Source organism: Dipodomys ordii, unplaced genomic scaffold (assembly GCF_000151885.1).
Source record: "Dipodomys ordii isolate 6190 unplaced genomic scaffold, Dord_2.0 Scaffold85, whole genome shotgun sequence".
Taxonomy (NCBI): domain Eukaryota; kingdom Metazoa; phylum Chordata; class Mammalia; order Rodentia; family Heteromyidae; genus Dipodomys; species Dipodomys ordii.
The window spans coordinates 6,898,886-6,922,298 of NW_012267301.1; the positions used below are offsets into that span (position 1 = coordinate 6,898,886).

A 23,413-nucleotide genomic window follows, 5' to 3' on the forward strand; every position below is an offset into this window, starting at 1 on the left:
TCCCTTCCTCCCTCCTTCCTCCCTCCCTCCCTCTTGCTCTCCCTCTCCCTCTCTCTTTCTCCCCCCTCCCCTCTCCCTCTCCTCTCTTTCTCTTGCTCATTATAGTTTGAATTCAGGGCCTTATGCTTGCTAGGCCTTGAGGCCACACTTTTAGCTCTATTTGCTTTTGTTATTTTTCCCAATAGGGTCTTGATTTTTTTTTTGCCCAGACCACTTAAGACTGCAATCAATCCTCTTAGTTACACTTTCAGTGTAATTGGTATCTACTACCACACCTAACTTTTTCAGCTGGGTCTTGTGAACTTTTTCTGGGCTGACTTCAAAATGCAATCTTCCTGATTTCTGCCTCTTGAGTAGCTAGGATTACAGGCATAAGCCACTGTACCTGGCTCCCAGTAGTAAAAAATCTTTGAAAATAGACTAGGCTGTGGTTTCTTAGATATGACAATTAAAACTTATATAATGAAGGAAAAACTAATCAATTAGACACCGCCATAAGCAAAAACGTTAATGTTTGAAAGAACACCAAGAGATTACACAGACTGGAGAAATTTCTGCAAGTCATATGTCTGATAAAGGACTTTATCTAGAATACTTTACAAGTCAACAATAGAGCACCCATAATCCAAATGACAGATAATACAATTCAAAAGAGATCAGAGGTCTTCATGTAAGATCTAAAGCTTTTGAAACCATCACAGGAACACAGAGGAATGACTTCATGATGTAGGGACAGGCAGCAACTTCCTGAACAGAACTCAATTGCTCAGAAAATAAGAACAATAATTAACAGATTTAAAGGTTTCTGCATAGCAAAGGAAATAATTACCAGAATTAAGAGTCAGCATACAAAATGAGAGAAAATTTTTGCTAGCTATTCATTAGAAGAAAGATTAATTTTCCAAATAATAGAGCTAAAATTAATAAAAAATAATCCATTAACAAATGGATTGAACAGTTCAAAAAAAGTATAAATGGGTAATAAATACATGAAGAAATGTTTAACACCCTTAGCCATGAAGAGAATACAAATAAAAATGATACCTAGATATAAAAAAATGATATTTATCTCACCTCAGTGAGAATGGCAATGATCAAGACCTGGACACAAAGGAACATTTATCTACCGCTGATGGAAATGTAAATTAGTTCAGGCACTGTGAACGTAAGTATGGAAGTTGCTCAAGAAAATTAGCTTAGGTGCCATAAAAATGATGGAAAGACAAAAAATACTCATAATATATACATAATGGAGCATCATTTATCCATAAACATGAAATTATTTCATTTGTAGGAAAATGGATAGAACTGACGATGATCATATTGAGTGAGATAAGCCAAGCTCAAGAGAGACAGTATTTCATAGTTTCACTCATATGTAAAATATAGAACTAAAAATAATAATGTAAATAATATGATATGACTTTAAAAGGAGGACTGTTTGGGAGGAGAATCAGTGAGAGGGAGAAAGGAGAGGGTGATGGGGTAAATATGATCAAAGCACATTATAGTTATGTATAAAATAGCACAACAAAACCCACTAAAAACTTAAAAAAAGAGGGAGGAAGAAGGCTAAAAAAAGACTAATATACTACAACTTGTTACTAGTACTACTAGCTACTCAAGAAGCTGAGATCTGAGGACTGAGCTTCAAAGTCAGCCCAGGCAGGAAAGTCTGTGAGCCTCTTATCTCCAATTAATCACAGAAAAAGCTAGAAGTGGCGCTGTAGCTCAGATGGTAGAGTGCTAGCCTCGGGCAAAATGAACTTAGGCCCAGAGTTCAAGGCCCAGGACTGGCAAAATAAATAAATAAATAAAAGAGTAATACACATGGCATTAATTTGATCTAAGTACATTATATACATGTGTGTTAATATCAGAGATTTCTTTGTACAATTAGTGTATGCCAATAAAAATTAAAGTCATGGAATTTTACACTTAAAAACAAAAAAAAGTATTTAGTAGTAGGAAGTATTCTTATCCAAGTAATTAAACCTGAAGCAGATCAAAGCACTAGATCTAACTACCAGTTCCCAGGAAGTAAGGGAAGGAAAGAACATGCTAAACAACACTTTAGGGATGCAAGGGCAGTATCTAAAATGTGGAGCATTCAACAAGACAAATGGACATTGCTAGGGACAAGGGGGTAATTAATGTACCGAATAAAAAAAAATTAAGAAACGTATCAACCTGGGATGGGTTTATGGTTCAAGTGGTAGAACATCTGCTTACCAAGCACAAGGCCACAAGTTCAAAACCAAGAACAGATAAAAAGGAAAAAGAAAATAGAAAAATAAATTAAAAAAACTGAGCTGTGTGCTGATTCCTCATCAGAGGCTGAGATTTGAGGATTCATTTCAAAGCCAGTCTGGGCAGACAAACCCAAAATTCTTTTCTCAAACCAGAAAAAGCCAAAACTGAAGGTGTGGGAGCTATGGCTCAAGTGGTAGAGTGCCAGCCTTAAGCAATAAAGATAAGGAAGAGCACGAGGCACTGAGTTCAAACCCCAGATAATACTTAGTGTCTCCCTCATTTAGATTTTATTTGAACAAACCATAAGACAAATATAGAAAATTTTTGTTCATCTAGAAATTTTGATAAATGTATGATGGTTTTATATATGAAATGGTGGTAAAAGGTATGATGGTGTTATATAAGAAATGGTGGTATTGAGGTTTGAACTCAGGTCTTCATGCTTGCCAGGCAAGCACTCTATAACTTGAGCCACACCCCCAGCCTCATGTTAAAATAGTTTTAAAGAAACAGCCATTGAAATGTTTATGAATCAAAGGATATGATGTCACAGCCTTGTTTTAAAGCAAGGCCATTGGGGTGCAGGCGAATATATAGAAATTTACAATGTAACAATAGTAAAAGTGTGAAAGTGGCAGTCAAGCTCTTTCCATAGCCACTCCCCATCTGTTGATTTCCCCAGCAACCCTGTGCAGAAGGCATCATCACAATAGTTGATGGGAAACTTAAGTCCAGAGTGGTTACTGGTTCATCCAAAGTTCCTCCACTGAGAGGAGAAAGAGGTACCTGGGAGCCAAGGTCAGCATGATTTGTTTTTCCATACCAAACTGATTTCTAGGTGGCTCACAACAGGTCCCACCCAGGGTCTCTAGCAAAGCAGAAGCAGGCAGGGCTGTTTTACTCTTGAGTTGCTTTCTGATGCCTGCCAGGATATCCCTGCTAAGGCGTTAACTGAGACTTTACAAGAGTAGTTTGAGGATCTATCTCCATCCAAAGGGCATATTATTGAAACCTGAACAAACACATTTCAAATACTTTTGAGACCCCATTGAAGGCACTTTGGGACAGAGAATCATGTGTGGTTTGAGGGGAGAACCATCCATTTAACAGAGCCTTCCCTTTTTCTACTATGCGTGAGACTACTCAGTTCTAGTACTCTGAAAATATCATTGGTGAGGAGGGATTTGTTGAGTGAGAATTGTGAAATGAAAGAAGTTTCATATTAGTATCAGAATATCCACACCAGGTTCATTTATCTCTGCAAATTATCTCGGGGAGAGGACTAGCTAAGAATTCTGAAACATGAGTTTATACTGAGAGGGTATCCAAAGGAAAAAATTATCTTAATACTAAGTAAAGACCATCTCTTGCCGGTCGCCAGAGGCTCACACCTATAATCTTAGCTACAAAGGAGGTTGAGATCTGGAGATCGCAGGTCAAAGCCAGCCAAGGCAGAATGTCCATGAGACTCATATCTCCGATTAACCACCAGAAAACTGGAAGTGGTGCTGTGGCTCAAGTGGTATGAGCTGAAGAGCCCAGGCCAAGAGTTCAAGACCCATGACTGGGAAAAAAAAAAGACTATCTCTTTAGGTGCTCTATTAAGTTGGGCTAGGAAATCCCAATGGAAGACAGAAATAAAGGGACCACCCAAAGAATGTCTGAACTAATAATAGTTCAAACTTCCAGACACAACACTTTCAGAATATTCCAAATAGGGAGTTAAAATGACTTAGGTTTGTAAATTTCAGAATGCCAGAGGTACATGATAATTCATCTTCCCAGGAGCTGAGGGAAGATGCCTGGACTTACCATGCCACGTTGGCATGGGAAGAAGATAGGGAGGGAACTGCGTTATTTATACCAAGTTGCCATTTGCTTATTTGTTTATTTATTTAGAAGTACTAGGGTTTGCACTTAAGGCCTAATGCTTGCAAGGCAGATGCTCTTTCAACAAAGTTCCACCGCCTGCATTTTTTTTTACACTAGTTATTTTTTGAGATAGGATCTCGCTTCCTGCGCATGTGCACACTTGGGCCATGGCTCTTCTTCCTGTACCTAGGGTGCTGTGTGTGTCCTCATGCCCAGCTCTTGGTCAAGAAGGGGTACCCTAATCTTTTCTGCTAGGGCTGACCTTGAACCTCAATCCTTAGCTTCTTGAGTACTAGGATTACAGGTGTGAGCCATTGGTGAGCAGCTATGACTTGTGTTTTTCTCTTCTTAGTTTCTGTTTTTTTTTTGGGGGGGGGGATTAGAAACAAAAAAGATGTTGGTTGAGTTCGACAACAATAGAAATGAATAAAGCAAGCATTCTTGTTCTGAAGAGGTTTTCAATCCAGTGAGCATGGCAATAAGAGATGTATGCAGGGTATATAGCACAAAGAGGATATTTTATATGTTCTAACATATATTGGTTGTAACACAAATATTAAAAAGTGCTGGGAACACAGAGGAGAGACATTAGTTCTGCCGAAGTAGAATGGCAAGACCTTCCTTCAGGAAATAGTATGCATTCAGGACTCAGACTATGGGTATAATTACAATAGGGGAATGTGCCAAAAATATATTCCAGAGCAAATAGCATTTATTTATTCAACAAAAATCTGCTCACTGCCCAGAATAATGTAGGCATTGTTGGGAACAAAGGTAAAAAGCAATGAGGTAGTCTTAGATATGCTGTGTTTAGGAATGTTGAGAAGATCACTGTAATTTGTGTGTGTGTGTGTGCATACATGTGCATGCACATATGTGTGAATGTGTGTGGAGCTTGGGTGCTGGAAGGTGGGCTGTAACCAGGTTGTGTATGGTCTAGAATGCTATACTAAGAACTCTTTTAAGAGAGAGAGCATGGGTCTGCCCTGAAATCCTGGCTCTGTTTCTAGATTTGAGTCTCTGGGAAAGTAACCAAATCTTTCTGTCTCAAATTTTCCCTGTTTGTTAAAATAGACCTATCAATGCCTACTCGGAAGAGTTCTGAGTATACACTACTGATAATGTCTGGAAACTATCACTTAAAGATCTTGGCTTCTCGATATTCAGGAGGTACGGCTGTGTATGAGGCTGTTGGAAGCCACTGGTGATTTGGGGAAAGGATTTGGATTTCAAGAAATCATTATTGGAGACTATGGTTGGAATGATGGAGGGCATGGGAAGTCCTGGGAGGGTGGGGCACCGTGATTGAGCATAGTCCTGAGGAGCCAGAACAGTTGTCTCCATAAGACATGAGGATCAAACTAAGAGGGACATGGAATGGACAGAAGCAATGGCTATTTTGGTGGCAAAATGGGCTTTCTGATTACCTACACATATACATGCACACATATACATATATACACATATACTTAACTGTATAGGATCATATAGGATGAAAGAAAAGAGAGCTTTATTATTCTTATTAATAATAATAGTAATAATATTATTATTTGGTTGTATAGCAGGCTCTTCTTCTCTGACAGGGACTAAGGAGAGGCTGGGGATGAGGGATGGGAAGGGTAGAGATCAAGAAAATATGTTGAAGGGGCAGGGTTTGTTGAGAAGCACAGTTATAGGAAATTAAGGATGACTCATTTTTTCTGTGTACGGTGGGGCGTGGGGAGCAAGAGGCTCCACACACTGAACCAAGCCAGTTTAAAAATCACGGGGAAAGGGGTGCCTTGTACATGTGATTCCTCTGCACTGCTCAAGGACTTCTCTAGTCTGTATCTCTTGCGGTGGGCTTTCTCTTTTGGAGGTGTGCATTCTCAGTGCACCGTGAAACAACGTTCAGGACTCCCTCCAAGCCAGCTGCATTCAAGCCAAGTCACCTGCCTGACCTCCTCCACCTATACCCGCCATAGATAGAGCCTATGCAGCCTCTTCAGGTCTATCCTGAAGTCTTTTCAACTGTAGTCATTTTCAGTCCATAGCTGAAGCTACTTCTTAAGAGTCTACCCAGAGGCAGATGTTCAGACAACAGGAAAATGAAATGTCTTGCTCTGGCTTTTCTTCATGAGCAGGTAGCAACCATGGATTTAAGACATGAAGGAAGCCAGGCTCACACCTATAATCCTAGTTACTCAGGAGGCTGAGATCTGAGGATCATGGTTTGAAGCCAGCCTGGGCAGGAAAGTCTATGAGAGACTCTTATCTCTACTAAACTACTATTTTAAAAAAAGCCAGAAGTAGAGCTGTAGCTCAAGTGGTACAGTGCTAACATTAAGCAAAAATGCTCAGCAACAGTGTCCAGCACCCAGGCCCTGAATTTAAGCAAGCCCTAGGCTTTTTGCAAAACAAAAACCAAACCAACCAACCAAACAAAAAGAGACGAGGGATATAGGCAGGAAATGGATAGACCTGAAAAAACTATGTTAAGAGAATTAACTCAGGTGTAGAGAGACAAAGGATGCATGTTTTCTCTCATATGTGAAATCAGATCTAAATTATAAATATATATGTAAATGTATACTGCTTCATATGCATAGACACAGAAACATATTGGCTGAAGTAAGGTCTATGCAGGGAAGGACTCCAATGGTGTAACTCCTTTGAACAAACTAACTTACAGGTTAACAACATGAGTATCAGGAAGTTGGAATATGCATTGTCAGGGAGGGTGAGGTCCAGGGGAAGGAGGGCAGATGAATGGAGAGAGGAAGATGGATGAATGCAGTCATCATACTCAATGTACATCTGTGAAAATGCAAACTAGGTGCCTTGAGGGGACACATGGAATTGGGAGAGACAAAAGGGTGACATTGATTAAGATTCATTGTACTCACAAACATGTTAAATTGAAACTTCTCTGTACAACTAGTTAAGGATAATAATAATAATAATAATAAAAGACTGAGTGACAATCTTAGATTTGTTTCTACCACAGGAGGGAATGGGGCTATTTAACTGAGATGACTTCAGAATTGATTTTAAAAGTATAGTTCCTTTAAAAAATTCACATATATATATATATATATATATGTAGACACACATATACATATATATGCATATTTATGATCTTTAAGTAGTTATACAGTGGAGTTACCATTCAACAAAGCAGTTTATGAATACAATACATCTTGATCAACATCACCCCTTTCAACATTCTCTCCATCTCCTCCAATCCACCCCTTCCCTCACTTTTCTTAATTTTGTAGGATATTCACTGAATTTTTTACTGCATTCTGCCCACTACTCTTAACCCCCTCTACCCTCGACCTCACCCACCTCTTTCAAATACCTATCTCCTGATATTTATTTTGATGAACTATTATTTTACTTTTCTAAAGAATTATACTGTTTGAGGGGCTGGGAAGGTGGCTCAGTGGTAGAGCGCTTGCCTTGCATGCCAGAGGCCCTGGGTTTGATTCCTCAGCACCACATAAGCAAAAAGAAAAAAGCCAGAAGTGGAGCTGTGGCTCAAGTGGTAGAGCTCTAGCCTTGAGCTGAAGAGTTGAGGGACAGCGCCCAGGCCCAGAGTTCAGGCCCCACGACCGGACCCCCCCACCCTACAAAAAAAAGAATTACACTGCTTGAGTTATCCTCTGAAACTACCATATTTCAGTTTATAATTTGTATATACTTGGATAGCACCTGAAGTTAAAATATGGTTTCTTATTCTCCAATCTCCCTTTATCTAGTTGCTAACAACTAAATATGCTAACATCTTAAGGGATTTTTTGGGGGGCCTTTTACTCTTTAGCTACAAAAGAACTAATATTCAAATATTCCAGTATTCCCAACAGCAGGAAACAGATGTCCTTTAATAATTCCTGGTTACATGTTACTCTGGTTATTCATGTGTTTGTTTGAGATCCATGTTTTCTGAACTACATCAGTGTTTCAACATATCCACATTCCTTGTTCTTTTTTTGGGGGGGGGTTGGGTCCGGTCGTGGGGCCTAAACTCTGGGCCTGGGCGCTGTCCCTCAGCTCTTCTGCTCAAGGCTAGTGCTCTACCACTTGAGCCACAGCGCCACTTCCGGCTTTTTTCTTTTTGCTTATGTGGTACTGAGGAATTGAACCCAGGCCTCTTGCATTCAAGGCAAGTGCTCTACCACTGAGCCACCTTCCCAGCCCTCCTTGTTCTTTAAATGTGAGAAAAAGTTTTTTTTTTTTTTTTTCATCAGTCATGGGGCTTGAAGTCTGAGCCTGGGTGCTGACCCTCAGCTCTCAGCTCAAGGCGAGGGCCCTACCACTTGAGCCACAGCACCACTTCCAGTTTCCTGGTGGTTTATTGGAGATAAGAGTCGCATGGACTTTCCTGCTTTGAACATGATCCTCAGATCTCAGCCTTCTGAGTAGCTAGGATGTCAGGTGTGTGCCACCGATGCCCAGCAAAGGTGAGAAACACTTTAAACAAAGTAATTTTTTTAATATATATCTCTGTAATATCACTTGTAATATCTGGAAAGCTGTCACCTATTAACACAATAAAAACATTCTTCCATTTAGAAATGGGGCTATAGGCTGCTCTGGGTCAGCTGCTTTTCTCTTTTCCTCACAGCAGGTAATTAGTTTGACTAGCACCAATCTAAGACCTCCTTGAAGGACTGTGGGACATTAAAAGGGAGATCCCTTTCCAACATTTTGTCAGTCTATCATTTTGTCTTATTAATTTTAGAGTCTCTGTATCACCTAAGTCAGAGTGTGGGGTCTCAACTCCATGATAGTTCTTTAAAATTTTTATTGTTAAATATTTTATTTATTTTTTAATATCTCAGACTGTGAGCGTCTTGATAACAGCAACTTAATCTTGGTGTCTGCAGCACCATGTATTAGGAGCATTTATTCTCGGTTGGTAGTTCTTAAAGTAGTGAGGGAAAGCCTTCTTCAGGTGCCAAAGACATACGATACCTTTCTTTACCGAGAGGCATAACAGGAGAGATGCTAGAAAGCCTTAAAGTAACAAAAGAGTGAGAAACAAGACAACCAGGATGAGACAAAGTCTGGAGACTTCTAGTATAAGTCACATTTGTATAAGGTGTTGCTCAGTGTAGTGTAGTACCAAGAGCTTATGTTTAAGAATTAAGAATTAGACAGTTAATAACATCAATCCAGACTCTTTACTGACTACATGAATTTTACCAAATCATTTTTCTTTTGGGGCTTTCCAGAAGGCAAATGTAACTGTTTACCTTGTGGTAAGGTGCCTTTCCTATAGAGCTCCTACCACATATTGGGAATGAAGTCAGAACATAGGAGACTGGAGCTCTATCTATCTATCTATCTATCTATCTATCTATCTATCTATCTATCTATCTCTAACGTTATTATTATTGTTTCTGCCTTAATTTGGTAGCTGAACACCTGACACTCACTATGGTTATTAGCATGTTGTACATTCAATGAAATTTACTAGTTGAAAGAATTATTCTGATCTGGATGTTTCTATAAGAACTTAATTCTTTCCTAAGTGCATGTCTCCACCTGCCCAGATATTTGAGTCAAATGTCTTGATTCCTTGACCTATTGAGCACCTCCTGGGGTTTAGGCACCATGTGGGGGTGTCAGCTGTTCCCACTGTGTGGAGCTAGACCAAACCACAGCTCCCAAGAGTATTAGAGGGGAAAAAAAAGAAGCAGGAGGACTTGTCATTTGCTCAACTTTCTGTTCCTTTTGTTAGCTTCTCCGTGTGGTATGTGAGTCTGTTCTGACAACAGTAGACAAACATAGAGATATTCTCAACCATCTAGAACCTGCCAGTGCTTCCCAGAGGTACTGAGAACAGGCCATGTGGATGCCTCCTTCAGCATTCTCACTCTGTGCAAACTCAGAAAGGTTAAGATGGTGTTACATTGCTTTAAATCCTTCTAAGGTTCTTCCCTCTGATCTGTCCTCTCTGTAGGTGTGGTAAATGAACAGGAATACAAATGAAAAGGCCTTTGTGGGAAGCCCACTCATAGCTGAGTGAGCTAGCTTATTACAGAGTGTGGGTTGTACTTTTATATATCTAAGTATCTAAATCCAGAATGCCTTTGAAAACTTAAGTGATTCTTTGGCTTTACATCGAAGCCCTATTTTTAAAGTGTGTGTGTGTGTGTGTGTGTGTGTGTGTGTGTGTTACAGGAACAACTTTGGGCACAATGCATGTATGTATTTGTAAAAAATATTTGGAAAGTGTGAGTAGGAAGTTATTATTGCTAGAATAGTGTAATGGGCAACATGGGTGTGTATGTGTGCATGTGTATGTATGTGTATGTATATATGTGTGTATGTATGTGTACGTGTGTATGTGATTGTGTGTAATGGTATTCAGGTGGGCAGGATTATAGGAGCAGCCAACCTCTTAGGCAGCTGGACAGTACAATAAAACATCAAGTGTTGTAGTGGGAGATTGTTTTCCTTTCAGACCAGCACACAGGTCTTTGAAGAGCCCTTGACTCTATCCTTCTTCCTTGTCTTGTTAAAAAGGGATTAGAGTTCAATTAAGCCATTTAAACCCAAGGTAGAAATTCATGTTTAAAAACAAGATTTACAGCTTCGTTAAAAAAATACATGAGAGCAAGTTGAAGTTTGTCCTTTCAAGTTGCCACCTGCATAGTTACAAAGAGTATTTTCAGCTAAACACTCAACACATAGTCCTTCTTAATTACTTTACCTCATACCTCCACTCCTTCTTTTAAAGTGCCCTTCAGCCTGAATAGCCACATGCTGGTAGAAGGACTTCAGATTCTAGATGGCCGTAACACACTTTAGCTCATCTCTCTTCAGATAGCAACTCAGTGACCAGGGTTAATCATAAAAGTAGCATTAAGAGCTGATGCTTCCTGAGAACTACGCTTTGCTATGCATCAGTGTGCTAAGCACTTAGGTACATTAGCTCATTAGGTTCTCCATAGGAGGATACCTGGACTGGCTTCATAGGTGTGGGAATTGTCACTCAGGGCCATCGCTTGCTTTCTTGCTTTGCCAGGTGGCTTTTTACTGTTGCCTTCTTGAAATGTTAATCATTTTTGAGCAAGGGGTTTGCATTTTCATTTGGAATTGGGCCTCCCAACTTATGCAGTCAGTTCTGAGAATAGCCTGATTCCACTTGCTTTCCTTCAGTGTGATAACTCAGACAGACATTGCTCAAGTATGGGTAAGTGAGCCTTGAATGGTGATGAAAAAACCCACTCTGGAAAATGGATGTCATGGTCTTCAGGAAGAGAAGCTGTCTAAATGACAGGAATTATGTCATGACACAGTACAGGACAAGAAAACCAATGAAATGAAATGACATATCCAGTTCCCATAGGCAATACATGTGACATTAGTTCATATGTTTGCAGAGCAAGAATATGCTATGGGTACTGTATACTTCATAGCAAGGATGAAAATACCAACATTGAAATATTTGGGGGGCTGTGGGGCAGGTTTCTCGCCTCCTGTAACCCAGGGATCTAGCCTTACCTGCCCAGTAGAGCTGGCTGGGAGGTTTGCCTTCTCCGTATGCTGTGTGGTCACAGAGGGGTTGCTGGAGCTGATGAGCACTGGAGTGCTGATCTCTGCCACGTGGTGCCCCGAAGGAGAATGGACCATCCGGTTGAGCGTGTTCAAAGCAGTAGTGATAGAGAACTGGCCGGCCCCCTTCCTTCTGGAGCCTGGGCCTCTACGGAGGCTGGCTGTAGCGGTGGTTTTATCTCTGGGAGATGAAGATACCAGAGAGAGGTTTTTCATGCGGGATGATGGATGCCCTTTGTTCTTCTCTAATAGGTGTCTTGCAGTAAGGTTGGGCTGAAAAGATAGAAATTCCCATGAGAAGTTACACTGGCTGGTATCAAGCCAGCAGCTAAGTTCTTGTCCAGGCCAGCCAGAAGCCAGATCACATGCCACTTTCTTTAGTCACTGCTGCAGATGGCCACTCCCTGGTGGGCATAAAAAAACTTCCTTTTGGGGCTGGGAAGGTGGCTCAGTGGTAGAGCACTTGCCTTGCATGCCTGAGGCCCTGGGTTCGATTCCTCAGCACCACATAAGCAAAAAGAAAAAAGTCGGAAGTGGCGCTGTGGCTCAAGTGGTAGAGCGCTAGCCTTCAACTGAAGAGCTGAGGGACAGCGCCCAGGCCCAGAGTTCAGGCCCTCGACCGGACCCAAAACAAACAAAAACCAAAAAAACCTTTTTATCAACTTCAAGTTATACATTAGGTATGAGACATAAATACATACTTTAGGCTTGAGATAGAATGCCAATACACTCAGGAGGCTGAATCTTTTTGCTACAGTGTCTTTCCTTTTATCTTTTAAATACTTTCTTCTTTTATTTCTCCCTTGTTTATGCCTTTTAGTTAGTAGTATGCTAGTAATAAAAGGGAGATAAAGGGTAGCCCTGTTTGTAGAGTTACCAGTATACCAAAATTCCTAACACTTTTAGTGTAGAACTAGCCGGCTCCACGCCAGTGCCATATTATGGTCTGTTTTATTTATTTATTTATTTAATTTTTACTAGCTTGGCCCAATAATGGCCCCTGTGGTTCTTTTTCTAAAATCTAAAGTACACTGGCAAAACAAAAGCTCATACAAACCAAGTCTTAGATTTCAGGATGATTACTTACATTTCCACTATTATAATTGTCATCAATTGTTCTCCCAAAACCCCATCTTCCTCTCAAAATTCAACTACTGTGGTTAGGAAGAAATATTCCCACTTAAAAACATTTTAAATGCCGATGTGCAAAGGATTAAAATAGGTGAGATAAAAATATTTTAAAGAAGATCTAGTCTTTCTTCCTACTTCTGGTTTGTCTTGTTGGGAAAAACTCATCAAGCAGGAAATGGGTGTCATTAAGTTCTACTTTAGAGACAAGAAAGTTGAGGCCCCGAAGGAGTGATATAAATAACAGAGCTAGCAGGCAAACTAAACAAGAAAGTATCAGATAGTGATCGGGGCTCTAACATGATAGATGGGAGGAAGTGGCTATTTTAGGTTGGAAGGTCCAGGAAGACCCTCCGAGAAAGTGACATTTAAATAGAGATAACAGATAATAAGGAGCTGGCCATGTGAAAATGGCAAGCAGGACAACTATAAACTACAGGAAAAGTCTTAGGGAATGAGTTATTCTGTTTGAGAAAAAGAGGGAAGAAAGAAATAGAGAAGGATGTGTCAGAACAGATTAGCAAAAGGTAGTAAGAGAGGAGGCATCAGAGAGAGAGAAATAAAAAGAGAGGGAGGGAGGGAAGGAGAGAGAGAGAGCGAGCGAGAGAGAGAGAGAGAGAGCGAGCTAGAGAGAGAGACAATGTGCCAAGGACCAGATCATACAGGGCCTAGGAGGTTTTATTTTTATTTTCAGTGTAATAGGAAGCCTCTGGCCAGATTTATGTGGAGGAGTGACAGGATCTGATTTACGCTTTGAAAAGCTCATGTTACAATTTGGCGGTTTCTTAGAGTTAAACACATACTTAGCATCTGACCCAGCAATCCCACTCTTAGGTAATTACTCAAGAGAAATAAAAACTTAGGGTCACTCACTGCTATGCAAATGCTTTCCTTTTTCTTTCTCTTTGAGACTCTCATTAATTGCCCAGGCTGGCCCTAAGTTCACGATCCTTCTGCCTCAGTTTCCCAAGTAAATCTCAGGGTTCTATGTAGTTGTCAACAATAGAAAATAACCCCGAATGTCTTTCTACTATTAAAAAGGTACAATATCTGTGGTCCATCCATGCTGCTCAGCAATGCAATTACTGATACACAAAACCATCTGGATTCATTGCTGTTTAACTATGAACGTTAAAGAAGTTCCATCAGGTATGATCCCATTTTAGGATATTCTAGGAAAAGGAAAGCCATAGGGACAGGGAATAGATTAGTTGTTGTCAGGTACTGAGGGCCAGGGAAGAACTAGCAACAGAGGTGAATCATGGGGGATTTGGGATGCTGGGGTTGGAACTAGTCTGTATCTTAATGGAGTGTGCTTATACAACTGGACACACTTATCAAAACTTAGAGAACTGAATTATTACCCCCATCCCCCACCTATACACATACACATCATGTACACACACACACACACACACACACATATACATTTTCTTCTTTGTATATAAATTAAGCTCATTGTGAAATGAAGGAATGGGCAACAATATTTGACAAGAAATGCACCTTACTGATGTAACTGTAACTCCTCTGTACAACACCTTTACAACAAAATAAAATAATTTTAAAAATGAACTATTTTTTTAAAAGAGTTCATTGTGGTCATTAATCAGAAGTGCCAGGAGAAGTAGGGAGACCAATGAGGAAGATATTGGAAATTTTCAGGCGGGTTCTGATTTCTACCTGGACTGGCAACAGTGTCCTATGTTCCTCTAGAACACTTGTCTCTTTAAGAGAGCAACGCATGCTTTTCTGTTTCTTTATGTGTGCCAGGGGCTTGAACTCAAAGCCTAGGGGCTAGCTTTTTATCCCACGGCTGGTGCTCTACCACTTGAGCCACAGCTCCATTTCTGGCTTTTTGTGGTTAACTGCAAATATGCATTTCACAGACTTTCCTGTCTGGACTGACTTCGAACCATGATCCTCAGACCTCAGTTTCCTGAGTAGCTAGGATCACAGGCATGAGTCACGGGCTCTCAGCATGATACACTCTGAATTTAACGCATAATGTGTTTCATAGACGTTCACAGCTATAATGAAATAAGGTCATTTTTTTCTGCTTTGGCCTAATTGGTCTGAGTCCCACTATCAGGGCCTTTCCGGCAAGGACACTAACAGAGGGCCCCTGGGCCCGTCTGCCTGTCCTTCCAGTGTAAATATCACTCAGCGGGGAAGAGGCCTGCAGGTCTCTTGAAGCAAAATCCTTGAGCTTCATGGATCTCAAGCAGCCCCGAGGGAACAATCTTGACCAGAACAGTCAGAAACTTGATGTTTGTTTTGCTACCTCTTACGCAGGTGCAATTTAAGAAATCAAATGATACATTAACAGGACAAATTCTGTTTATGAAAAAAGACCCTATCTCCTTTATAAGAAAGCCATTCTTGGGTGACATTCATCAGGATGCATTGTTCACATAAATGGATATGTTGGATTGAAACCCCTTTGTACAACTACTTAAAGATAATAAAAAATGAATAAATAAGAGAATGAATATAGAATAAAAAGAAAGAAAGCCTTTCTTCTTGGTGCTTCGCATGGCTCTGGCAATTCAAGGCTTAATGAGTTTTCAGCAAGTCCTAGTCTTAATAGAATTACTGGAGTCAAAATTTAAGTACTGGTTGAAAAAGCTCAATTTAGATATCAAGTAATTTTTGAAAAGCAGGCTCCCAGATTAGAGCAAGCACTTGATTATCTTTTCCCACTCCTAGCAATTAGGAGAACAAATGAAGCAATGGCTAGTTGGATGATAATTTGGAGGGTGCTTTAATCACTAATTTTGAAGGTAAAGTGGTAGAAAGAGTATCCGAATGAATAATCATTAAATTAGAAGTTTTGGTTAAAAAGAGTTTCAGAAATGGGTAATAAAATCAGTGGTGTTGTTTCCCCAGAGCTGTGAGAAGGACTTCCAAATAAAGTAGGAGGCCAGGCAAAAATTCTCACTTTTCCTAGGCATCCAGTGAGGTGTTAATTGCATCTGATTTCTGTCAGAGGAGTTGAGCACCTTTCTGCGTCATTCTGACCCAGAAAATTGCCACACTACCGATCTCGGCATGTGTACCAGAACGGGGGAGGGGGGTGTCCTTCTTGTCTCCTGTCCTCCACTCTTTCAATGTCCTATGGAAGTTTTGGAAATGTTCTTTGTTTTCTGTCTCTTACTCTTAGCCACTAATGTCTAATTGAGCCATGCATCAAGTGACGACTCTTGTTTTTCTTTTCCTTTTTCAGAGTATTTTTTTTCCCATCTGAGCCAGATGTGGTGATGCACACCTGTAATTCCAGAACCAAGGAGATCCAAGCAGCAGGAACAAAACAATTGAGGCCAGCATGGGTCACATAGTGAGTTCAAAGCTAGCCTGGGTTACATGAAACAGAGAAGAGAGAGGGTTGATAGCTGAAGCCTTGTAATCAAAATGAATTGAGAAGTGGAAATCAGAGGTTGAGATTTGAGGCCAGCCTGGGCTTAAAAGCTTGGGAGGCCCTATCTGAACCAACGGCTTGGGGCAGTGGGTTGTGCCTTTAATCCCATTTATAGAAGCTCAAACCCAGTGGCTTGTGCCTATCATGCCCGAGCAAAAGGATCACAGTCCAGGCTAACCCTGGATTGGTCTCCAACATAAAGTGAGATCCTGCTCTGAAATGCAGGGCCTTCTGGGTGTTCGGCAGCTGCATTCCCCTCAAGCTATTTCTAGCCCTTTTGTGGGGAGTTCTTTTGGCTCTTGCACACTGCATCTGCTCCTCCTGCAAAGTTCCTAAACATGCTGCCTCTGCCCTGAAATGCAACTTCCTCCTCTCACCTGTTTAACTCTAGTCATGTCTGACCTTGGCTCAAGTGTCATCTGCTGAGCCCCATTAAGGTAAGCCGCATACCATCACCCTCTAATGATTCTCTGTACTTAACTCTGCGTCATTCGCCACATTAGTAATTACTTAAATATCTGAATCCATGGTCTCAGAGAGCCCAAAGCATCACCATCTTGTATCTTTAGTTACTGCATGGCTCAATTAGATGTGAATGGCTTAGATTAAGAGATAGAAAACAAAGGACATTTCCAAAGAAACTATAGGAAATCACAGAAATGTAGGACAGGGGACAAGAAGTACTCAAGAAGGACTCAGTTCTGATACACATGCCTTGATCCGTGGTGTGGAAATTTTCAGTCACGATCTATCTCTAGAACTCAGCACAGGACCTAATGTAGGAGGCACTCAATGAAAAATTACGTGAGTGACTGACTATATATTTAGAACAGATCATATTGAATGCTGTCCTTCTCCTCCTCCATCTTCCTCCCTGCAGCCTCCTCCTCCTCTTTTCCTCCTCCTCCTCCACATCATCATCATCTAAAGTACTGGTGATTGAAACCAAGGCCTGATGCATGCTAAGCAAGCACTCTACAACTGGAGTCATGTGCCCAAATATTTTATTTGAGTTTTGTTATTGAGATAGACCCTGATTGGCCTGAAATTCATGAGCAGCTGTAATGCTAGGTCTGAATCACCTTGCCTACTTTGATAATTGAGAGGGGTCTTGATAACATTTTTCCCAGGCTATCCTTGAACAATGATTATCCTAATGAAGTAAATGAGACTATAGGCATGTATGACTATATCCAGTTGGGTGCTAAAGTTTCTCTGACAACTTTCAAGGTTGTTTTTTTTTAAATTTAGTTGTTAAACCCAGATTGATTGATTTTTATTTATTTTATTTATTTAGAACTCTGGGCCTGGGCGCTGTCCCTCAGCTCTTCAGCTCAAGGCAGGCACTCTACCACTTGAGCTACCGCACCATTTCTGGTTTTCTGGTGGTTAATTGTACATAAGAGTTTCACAGACTTTTCTGCCTGGGCTGGCTTTGAACCAAAGATCCTCAGATCTCAGCCTCCTGAGTAGCTAGGATTATGAGCCATTGGCACCTGGCTCCACCCAGATTTATATACATGCTAGGTAAATTTTTATTTAGTTTTAAATAAAGTTCTTATTTGTTAGCTAGCTTATGAAGAAAAATAAACATGATAAAATGTTCAGAGAGGAAATAAAAAAGTGTTCTGCTAGGTGTTGGATATTTTGTTTGGTTTGGGCCATACTTTTGAGTTCAGGGCCTTGAACTTGTTAGGCAGGTGCTCTGCCACTTGAGCCACACCTCCATCCTTTGGTTGCTGAAACCTTATGGATCAGTGTAGGTTATAAAGCTGAGCTTTATAAAATTAGTAGAATGTGAACAGGTAGGAAGCACTGACTAGGTGTATCGGGATTACAAATGTATGGTGTCTTTTCTTAAGTCTTGGGTTAGATCTGAAACAAGCCTCTGTCAAACAGGAATTTCTGTCAGGTATTTCTGGGTAAAGAAAGGGACTCACATACCTCCACAAACAAGATAGGGAAAATGCCCACTTTGTCTCCTAACTTTCCTTCTGCCCAGTTCTCGTCCACTCTGCTGATCACAGTGATGATGTCATCCTGAAAGAGAAAGTCATGTGATCAGCCTTTCTCCTCAGCTTCCAAATGGTGAAAACATCCAGTAGCAATCAGTCCAGATACAAGGAATGTAGCTCTTGAATGAATTGCCTAGGAGATCTTCCTACTAAAATGGACTTTCTCCATAACCAGAAATATTTAGGTAATTAGGACAAGAAGAGGAGTAGAATTACTTTGGAGGCTCAGTGGACTCCAGTAGGAAAACTTGGAAATGTTCATAATTTCAATAACCAGCAGAATCCCAGATTCTCCTTTAAATTCATCTGGAGGAGAAGTTAAAAATGAAGCCATCAAGGAGACATATTTGAGCTTGACAAAGAGAATAATGAACTTCATTCTCATTCTGATGACTTTCAGAACCTATTCAGTTTCAATATATCAAACATACAGCATATTTTATTCAAATTTTTTAAATTATGAAAAGATCATATGTAAATTTCTAGAAACACTTGGAACTATGGATAAGCAAAAAGTTCATCTACCACCATAAAGAGAACCACTGTTAACAGCTTGGTTAACATATTTTCCTCTATGTTTTTAAAATATCAATATAAAAGATAACATATATATTGATTTTTATTTTTTTCAAAAATATGCATGCATGCATTAAAGTGCATAGATTTTAGGTGCAAAGCTGAAGGAATTTTGATTATAGCCATAAAACCTCCATCTCCTAACTCAGGATACTAAATCCAGTGTCCATGAGTCAGCTTTGTGTCTTTCCTGTCCCTAAAGTACTTTGACTTCTAGTACTGTACATTCACTTACCTGTTTTTGTACTTCCTACAAAGGAAGTCACCATATAAGACGTAATGTCTTCCTACTTAATATTTTTTGATGTTACAGACACCTTCCCATGTAATACATATTCATTAAATCTTATCTGTATCTTTGTCCATAAAGACTTTCTGGGGATATAAAACCTTTTATCTCATACCCTAATCCTAAAATCCTAAATCCTAAAATCACTACTATACTATACATTTTAAGCTTCTTTTGTCTTAGTATAATTTGCAAATTTATATTTGTAGTTTGTCATCTCTTTCCATTATAAGACCATAAACTCCATGGGTGCAAGGCCATTGTCTGTTTAGTTCACCTAACATTGTGGTCTCCTTCAGTAGGTATGCAATAAATATTTCTGGAAAATACCCATGCATGAAGGAGTAAAGACACACATAAATAAATGTCTGAGTAATGGAAATAGAAAGCCCTAGGAAAAGAGCCACTTTGGCAGGGGGATCTTGAGTGTCCTTTTGATATGCTTGCTGAGTTTAAGATGACCACAGATTGCCTAGGGAAGCCTCAGCATTCCACAGCCCTCAAAATCAGCCAAATTTTCTCTTCTGGTCTTTTGTCATAATTTTCCATTGATGTGTCTGTTTCTCCCATCAGACTGACAGTTCCATGAAGGTAGGGAGATTGGCTCATCACTTTGTTCCCAGTGGCCAACTTGACACCTGACTGGGCTCAAGGAATAGATGTGTGGAGTGTTTCTATTTGCAAATTGCTGGCAAAGGCCAAGGAAGCAGATAGTGTTTCTTGCCTATGTCTCCAAAGTGCAGTGTCTAATGTCTGGCACAGAGTAAGTATTATCTCTCTCTCTCTCTCTCTCTCTATTTAGTTGAATCATCCCTCTAACTGTAGTCTAAGTATAAACTTTATAGTTTGGGCTGTAGAAAGATTTTCCTTAGGAGTCTTATTCTGAATTATTATCTTTATTATTTTTCAATATGAAGAACAATAAACTTATCAAATCTGGGTACTCAAGAAGGATAAGGAGTACTCAAGACAACCAACCCACTTTCTGATACATGTGTCTTGATCAGTGTTGTGGCAAATTTTAATCACAATCTTGTATCTCTAGAACTCAGCACAGAACCTGATCTAGGAGGCACTCAATAAACAATTACTTAAATATCATTTTGAAATTAAATCTCATTTATGAATTAAATCTCATTTCTGGTAGCGACAGAATACAAATATTTTATGAAACAAAAGGCATTTCTTGGGCCATTGTAACAGCTCTTGCACTCGATTAGCCTTCTTATCCTAGGTAGCAAAGAATGAAAATAAAGGGGGTGGAGGGAGGATGGGATGGGAAGGGGAAACAAAGGAGGAGGCTACAATGCTTGATAAGAAATGTACTCATTATCTTGCCCATGTAATTGTAACCCCTCTGTACAGTATTTTCACAATAAAAAAGAAAGAAAGAAAGAAAGAAAATAACTCCAACTTTACTTTCTATGGCAGAATTTGAATGTATAGAATAACTAATTCTGAATGCCAAGACAAAGTAGTCTAGATTTGTAGGACTATTTTGCAAACAGTGAAGAGTTGTGCAATAAAACAGGAGGTCAAAAAATCTTAGCACAAATAATGTGCTTGTAGACTATTATCTTGTAAGTGGTTATGTGTAAAGTTATGATTATGTTATTGCATGTTTGAATACTATGTTTACAGCAAAATAGAATGTCATAGATGAGTGGAATTAGGTGACCATGTGAATCAGCAAGGTTACCCTTATTAAGAAAAGTGAGGGAAGGGGTGGTTTGGGAAGGATGAGGGAGGATGATGAAAAGGTTGACATTGATCAAGATGAGTTGTGTTCATAAACTGCTTTGTTGAAGAGCAGTGCCTCTGTATAACTACTTAAAGACAATAGAAAAAGAATACCCTTATACGTCAAAGAGATAAGATTAGAGTTTCACATAGTACATTATTAGACCATGTTTTAGTTTCTGTCTACATATTTGTTTCTGCCGTAGAGCAGGGAATGTGGCTTCTTCCTTTTCTATCCCCAGTGCCTTCAAAGAATATGTCATCAAAAGGCATTGTAGAATGCATGAATGAATGTGTGGATATTTATTTTGGTAATCAAAATAGAAAAAGCTTAAAGATGTCTACAGAACAGTTGGTTTCACTGGAAATATACTTCCAAGTAGTTAGAATTGTACCACACACAGTAGTTAGTTTTATACACACACACACACACACACACACACACACACGCGTGCGCATGCGCGTGCCCCAGACTATTACCTTGAGGAAGCTCAGACAGTCCTGGTTCTCACTCTTCCCCCTGTCCCGTAGGTCGAAGTTGTACAGAGCCCTGCAGAGAGGGGGTGGCTGCGGCAGTTGCTTGAGGACTTCCACGGAGCTGACTGGGAAGATGCCACTGAGCCCATTGATCTCTCCCTGGTACCAATTTTCATCCAGTTGTTTCCGGAGGAGAATAACATCTCCCTTATTAAAGCTCAGGTCGCCAGGATTCTGCCCTCTGTAGTTGTATAAGGCCTTGGCTCGAGGCACCTGCCAAGGCACACAGACCAATAAAATACAAACTTAGTTTTGAGACTGGAGGAAAAAAGGTGTCATATTAACAGCTAATTATGACGCTCACTATGTGCTAATTGTGTGAGTGTGTATACGTGTGTATTGGCTATTTCAATGTAGATAGACTCTCATTATCTCCATTTATCAGAGCAACTGAGCAAAACAGAGTGGTTTAGTAACTTGTGAGAGGTGATAGGTAGGAAATAGCAGGTTTGGGTTCTGAACTCAAGCTACCGGATGCTCTGTCTCTTGTCCTCATTCTGAATGATGCCAAGAACCAGAATTTGGGCTTGACTCTGTGAACTTGTGTGAGTGGATGAACTCTGGATCTGCACCGACTTGGAATTCTGGCTCCACTCTTTCCACTTACATCATTAAGGTTGTTTACTTTTTCTTACACTTATACTCATTTGGAAAATGGGATTTTAATTGCATGCCTAACCTATTAGGGTTTTTCTGAGGAATAAATATTCATAATGCATTTGCCATCTTGCATATAGTATGTGCTCAATAAATGTCATCCTTTCTTGTCAGCATTTGTAATAGAGGGCTAATTACGCTGGTTCTGCCCAGTTGTTAGTACTGATGGTAAGAAAATGGTGATGCAAACCACCTGAAAATAGCAAGTGCTGTCTGAGACTATAGTTTGTCTTCAGCCTTGTCTAGAAATTATAAGTCTCAAAGAGTTTAGATCATTAGGATGTTCAACTGAGAGAAAGAACAATTAGTTTGAAATCAATCATTGATTTTTTAAAAAATAAACCATCTCAGAAATCATCACATTTGTCAAATTGGTTGTCTCTCTGAATAATTCAGTAAAATGTATTTTTTCTAGTTGAAATTGGTTTTCTCATACAGAAATGGTCTCACACGAGTCTTGCTTGCAATCAGCTTAGCAGTCTGATAGTTCACACAATTTGGGTAGAACCCAAAGCCTCTCTGTCCACTGGGATTGTATTTTATGTGAGATCTCTGAGCATCTCCTCTCACGGTGGCAGGCTTGCATACTGGAGTTTAGGGAGACATTACTTTAGGTCTTCAATGAACTGCTCAATCTACAAGGCTCTTTTGGAGAGAGAATCCATGCAGAAGAGAGGTAGAGACAAGACCTGATATGCTTTTGCTTCTGGAAGTGGAACTGGGGATGCAGTGAGGAGAGTAAGGGGCAAGAGAACCACAGGAATGGAATCCATCCTGGAGAAACTGGTGCACAGACAGCAAGTCAAGTGGAGTTGCTGATCATATATCCATAGAATGAAAAACTCTCAGTCATTACCATTGCTAATATTGATCTATAATGCATGGCCATGTCACTCATAATGTACTATCACATGTAATAGGAGAAATTCACTGCACTCATGTTACCAGGTGCCATTGGCTTATGCTTCTAACCCTAGCTACTCAGGAGGCTGAGATCTGAGAATTGTTATTTGAAGCCAGCCCAAGCAGGACTCTCATCTCCAATTAAACAGCAAAAAGCTGTAAGTGGAGCACCTGCACATGCACCCCCCCCCACAGTGTGTGTGTGTGTGTGTGTATGTGTGTGTGCATGCACACACACACAGATAGAGATTACCTAAATATTAATGAGCATACTAGATGTCTGTAACAAAACATTGAGTAATTACTTCTGGACAGTGAGATTAAAAAATGACTCTAAGTATTCAGCTGTGTTTTCTTATGTTTCTACAATGTTATACTCACATCATCTATTGAACAATGATCAAGATGTACTGTAAACATAAATAAGCACGTTGAATTGGAATTCTTTTGTACAACTATTTAAAGATAATTAAAAATGATTAA

At 39.9% G+C, this 23,413-nt stretch overlaps 1 protein-coding gene across 3 annotated transcripts in view; it reads right to left on the reverse strand.

Moving 5' to 3' along the window:
* Sh3rf2 (SH3 domain containing ring finger 2) overlaps positions 1-23,413 on the reverse strand; it is a 133,812-nt gene that overhangs the window by 52,942 nt on the left and 57,457 nt on the right. For 2 of the 3 annotated variants that reach the window (XM_013025534.1, XM_013025533.1), the window contains exons 2-4: positions 21,314-21,583; positions 18,158-18,253; positions 11,620-11,943 (exon numbers count right to left, since the gene is read on the reverse strand). In XM_013025534.1, the coding sequence (XP_012880988.1) occupies positions 11,620-11,943; positions 18,158-18,253; positions 21,314-21,583 (690 nt within the window). The remainder of the gene's footprint in view (positions 1-11,619; positions 11,944-18,157; positions 18,254-21,313; positions 21,584-23,413) is intronic. The other variant, XM_013025535.1, reaches the window with a different exon arrangement.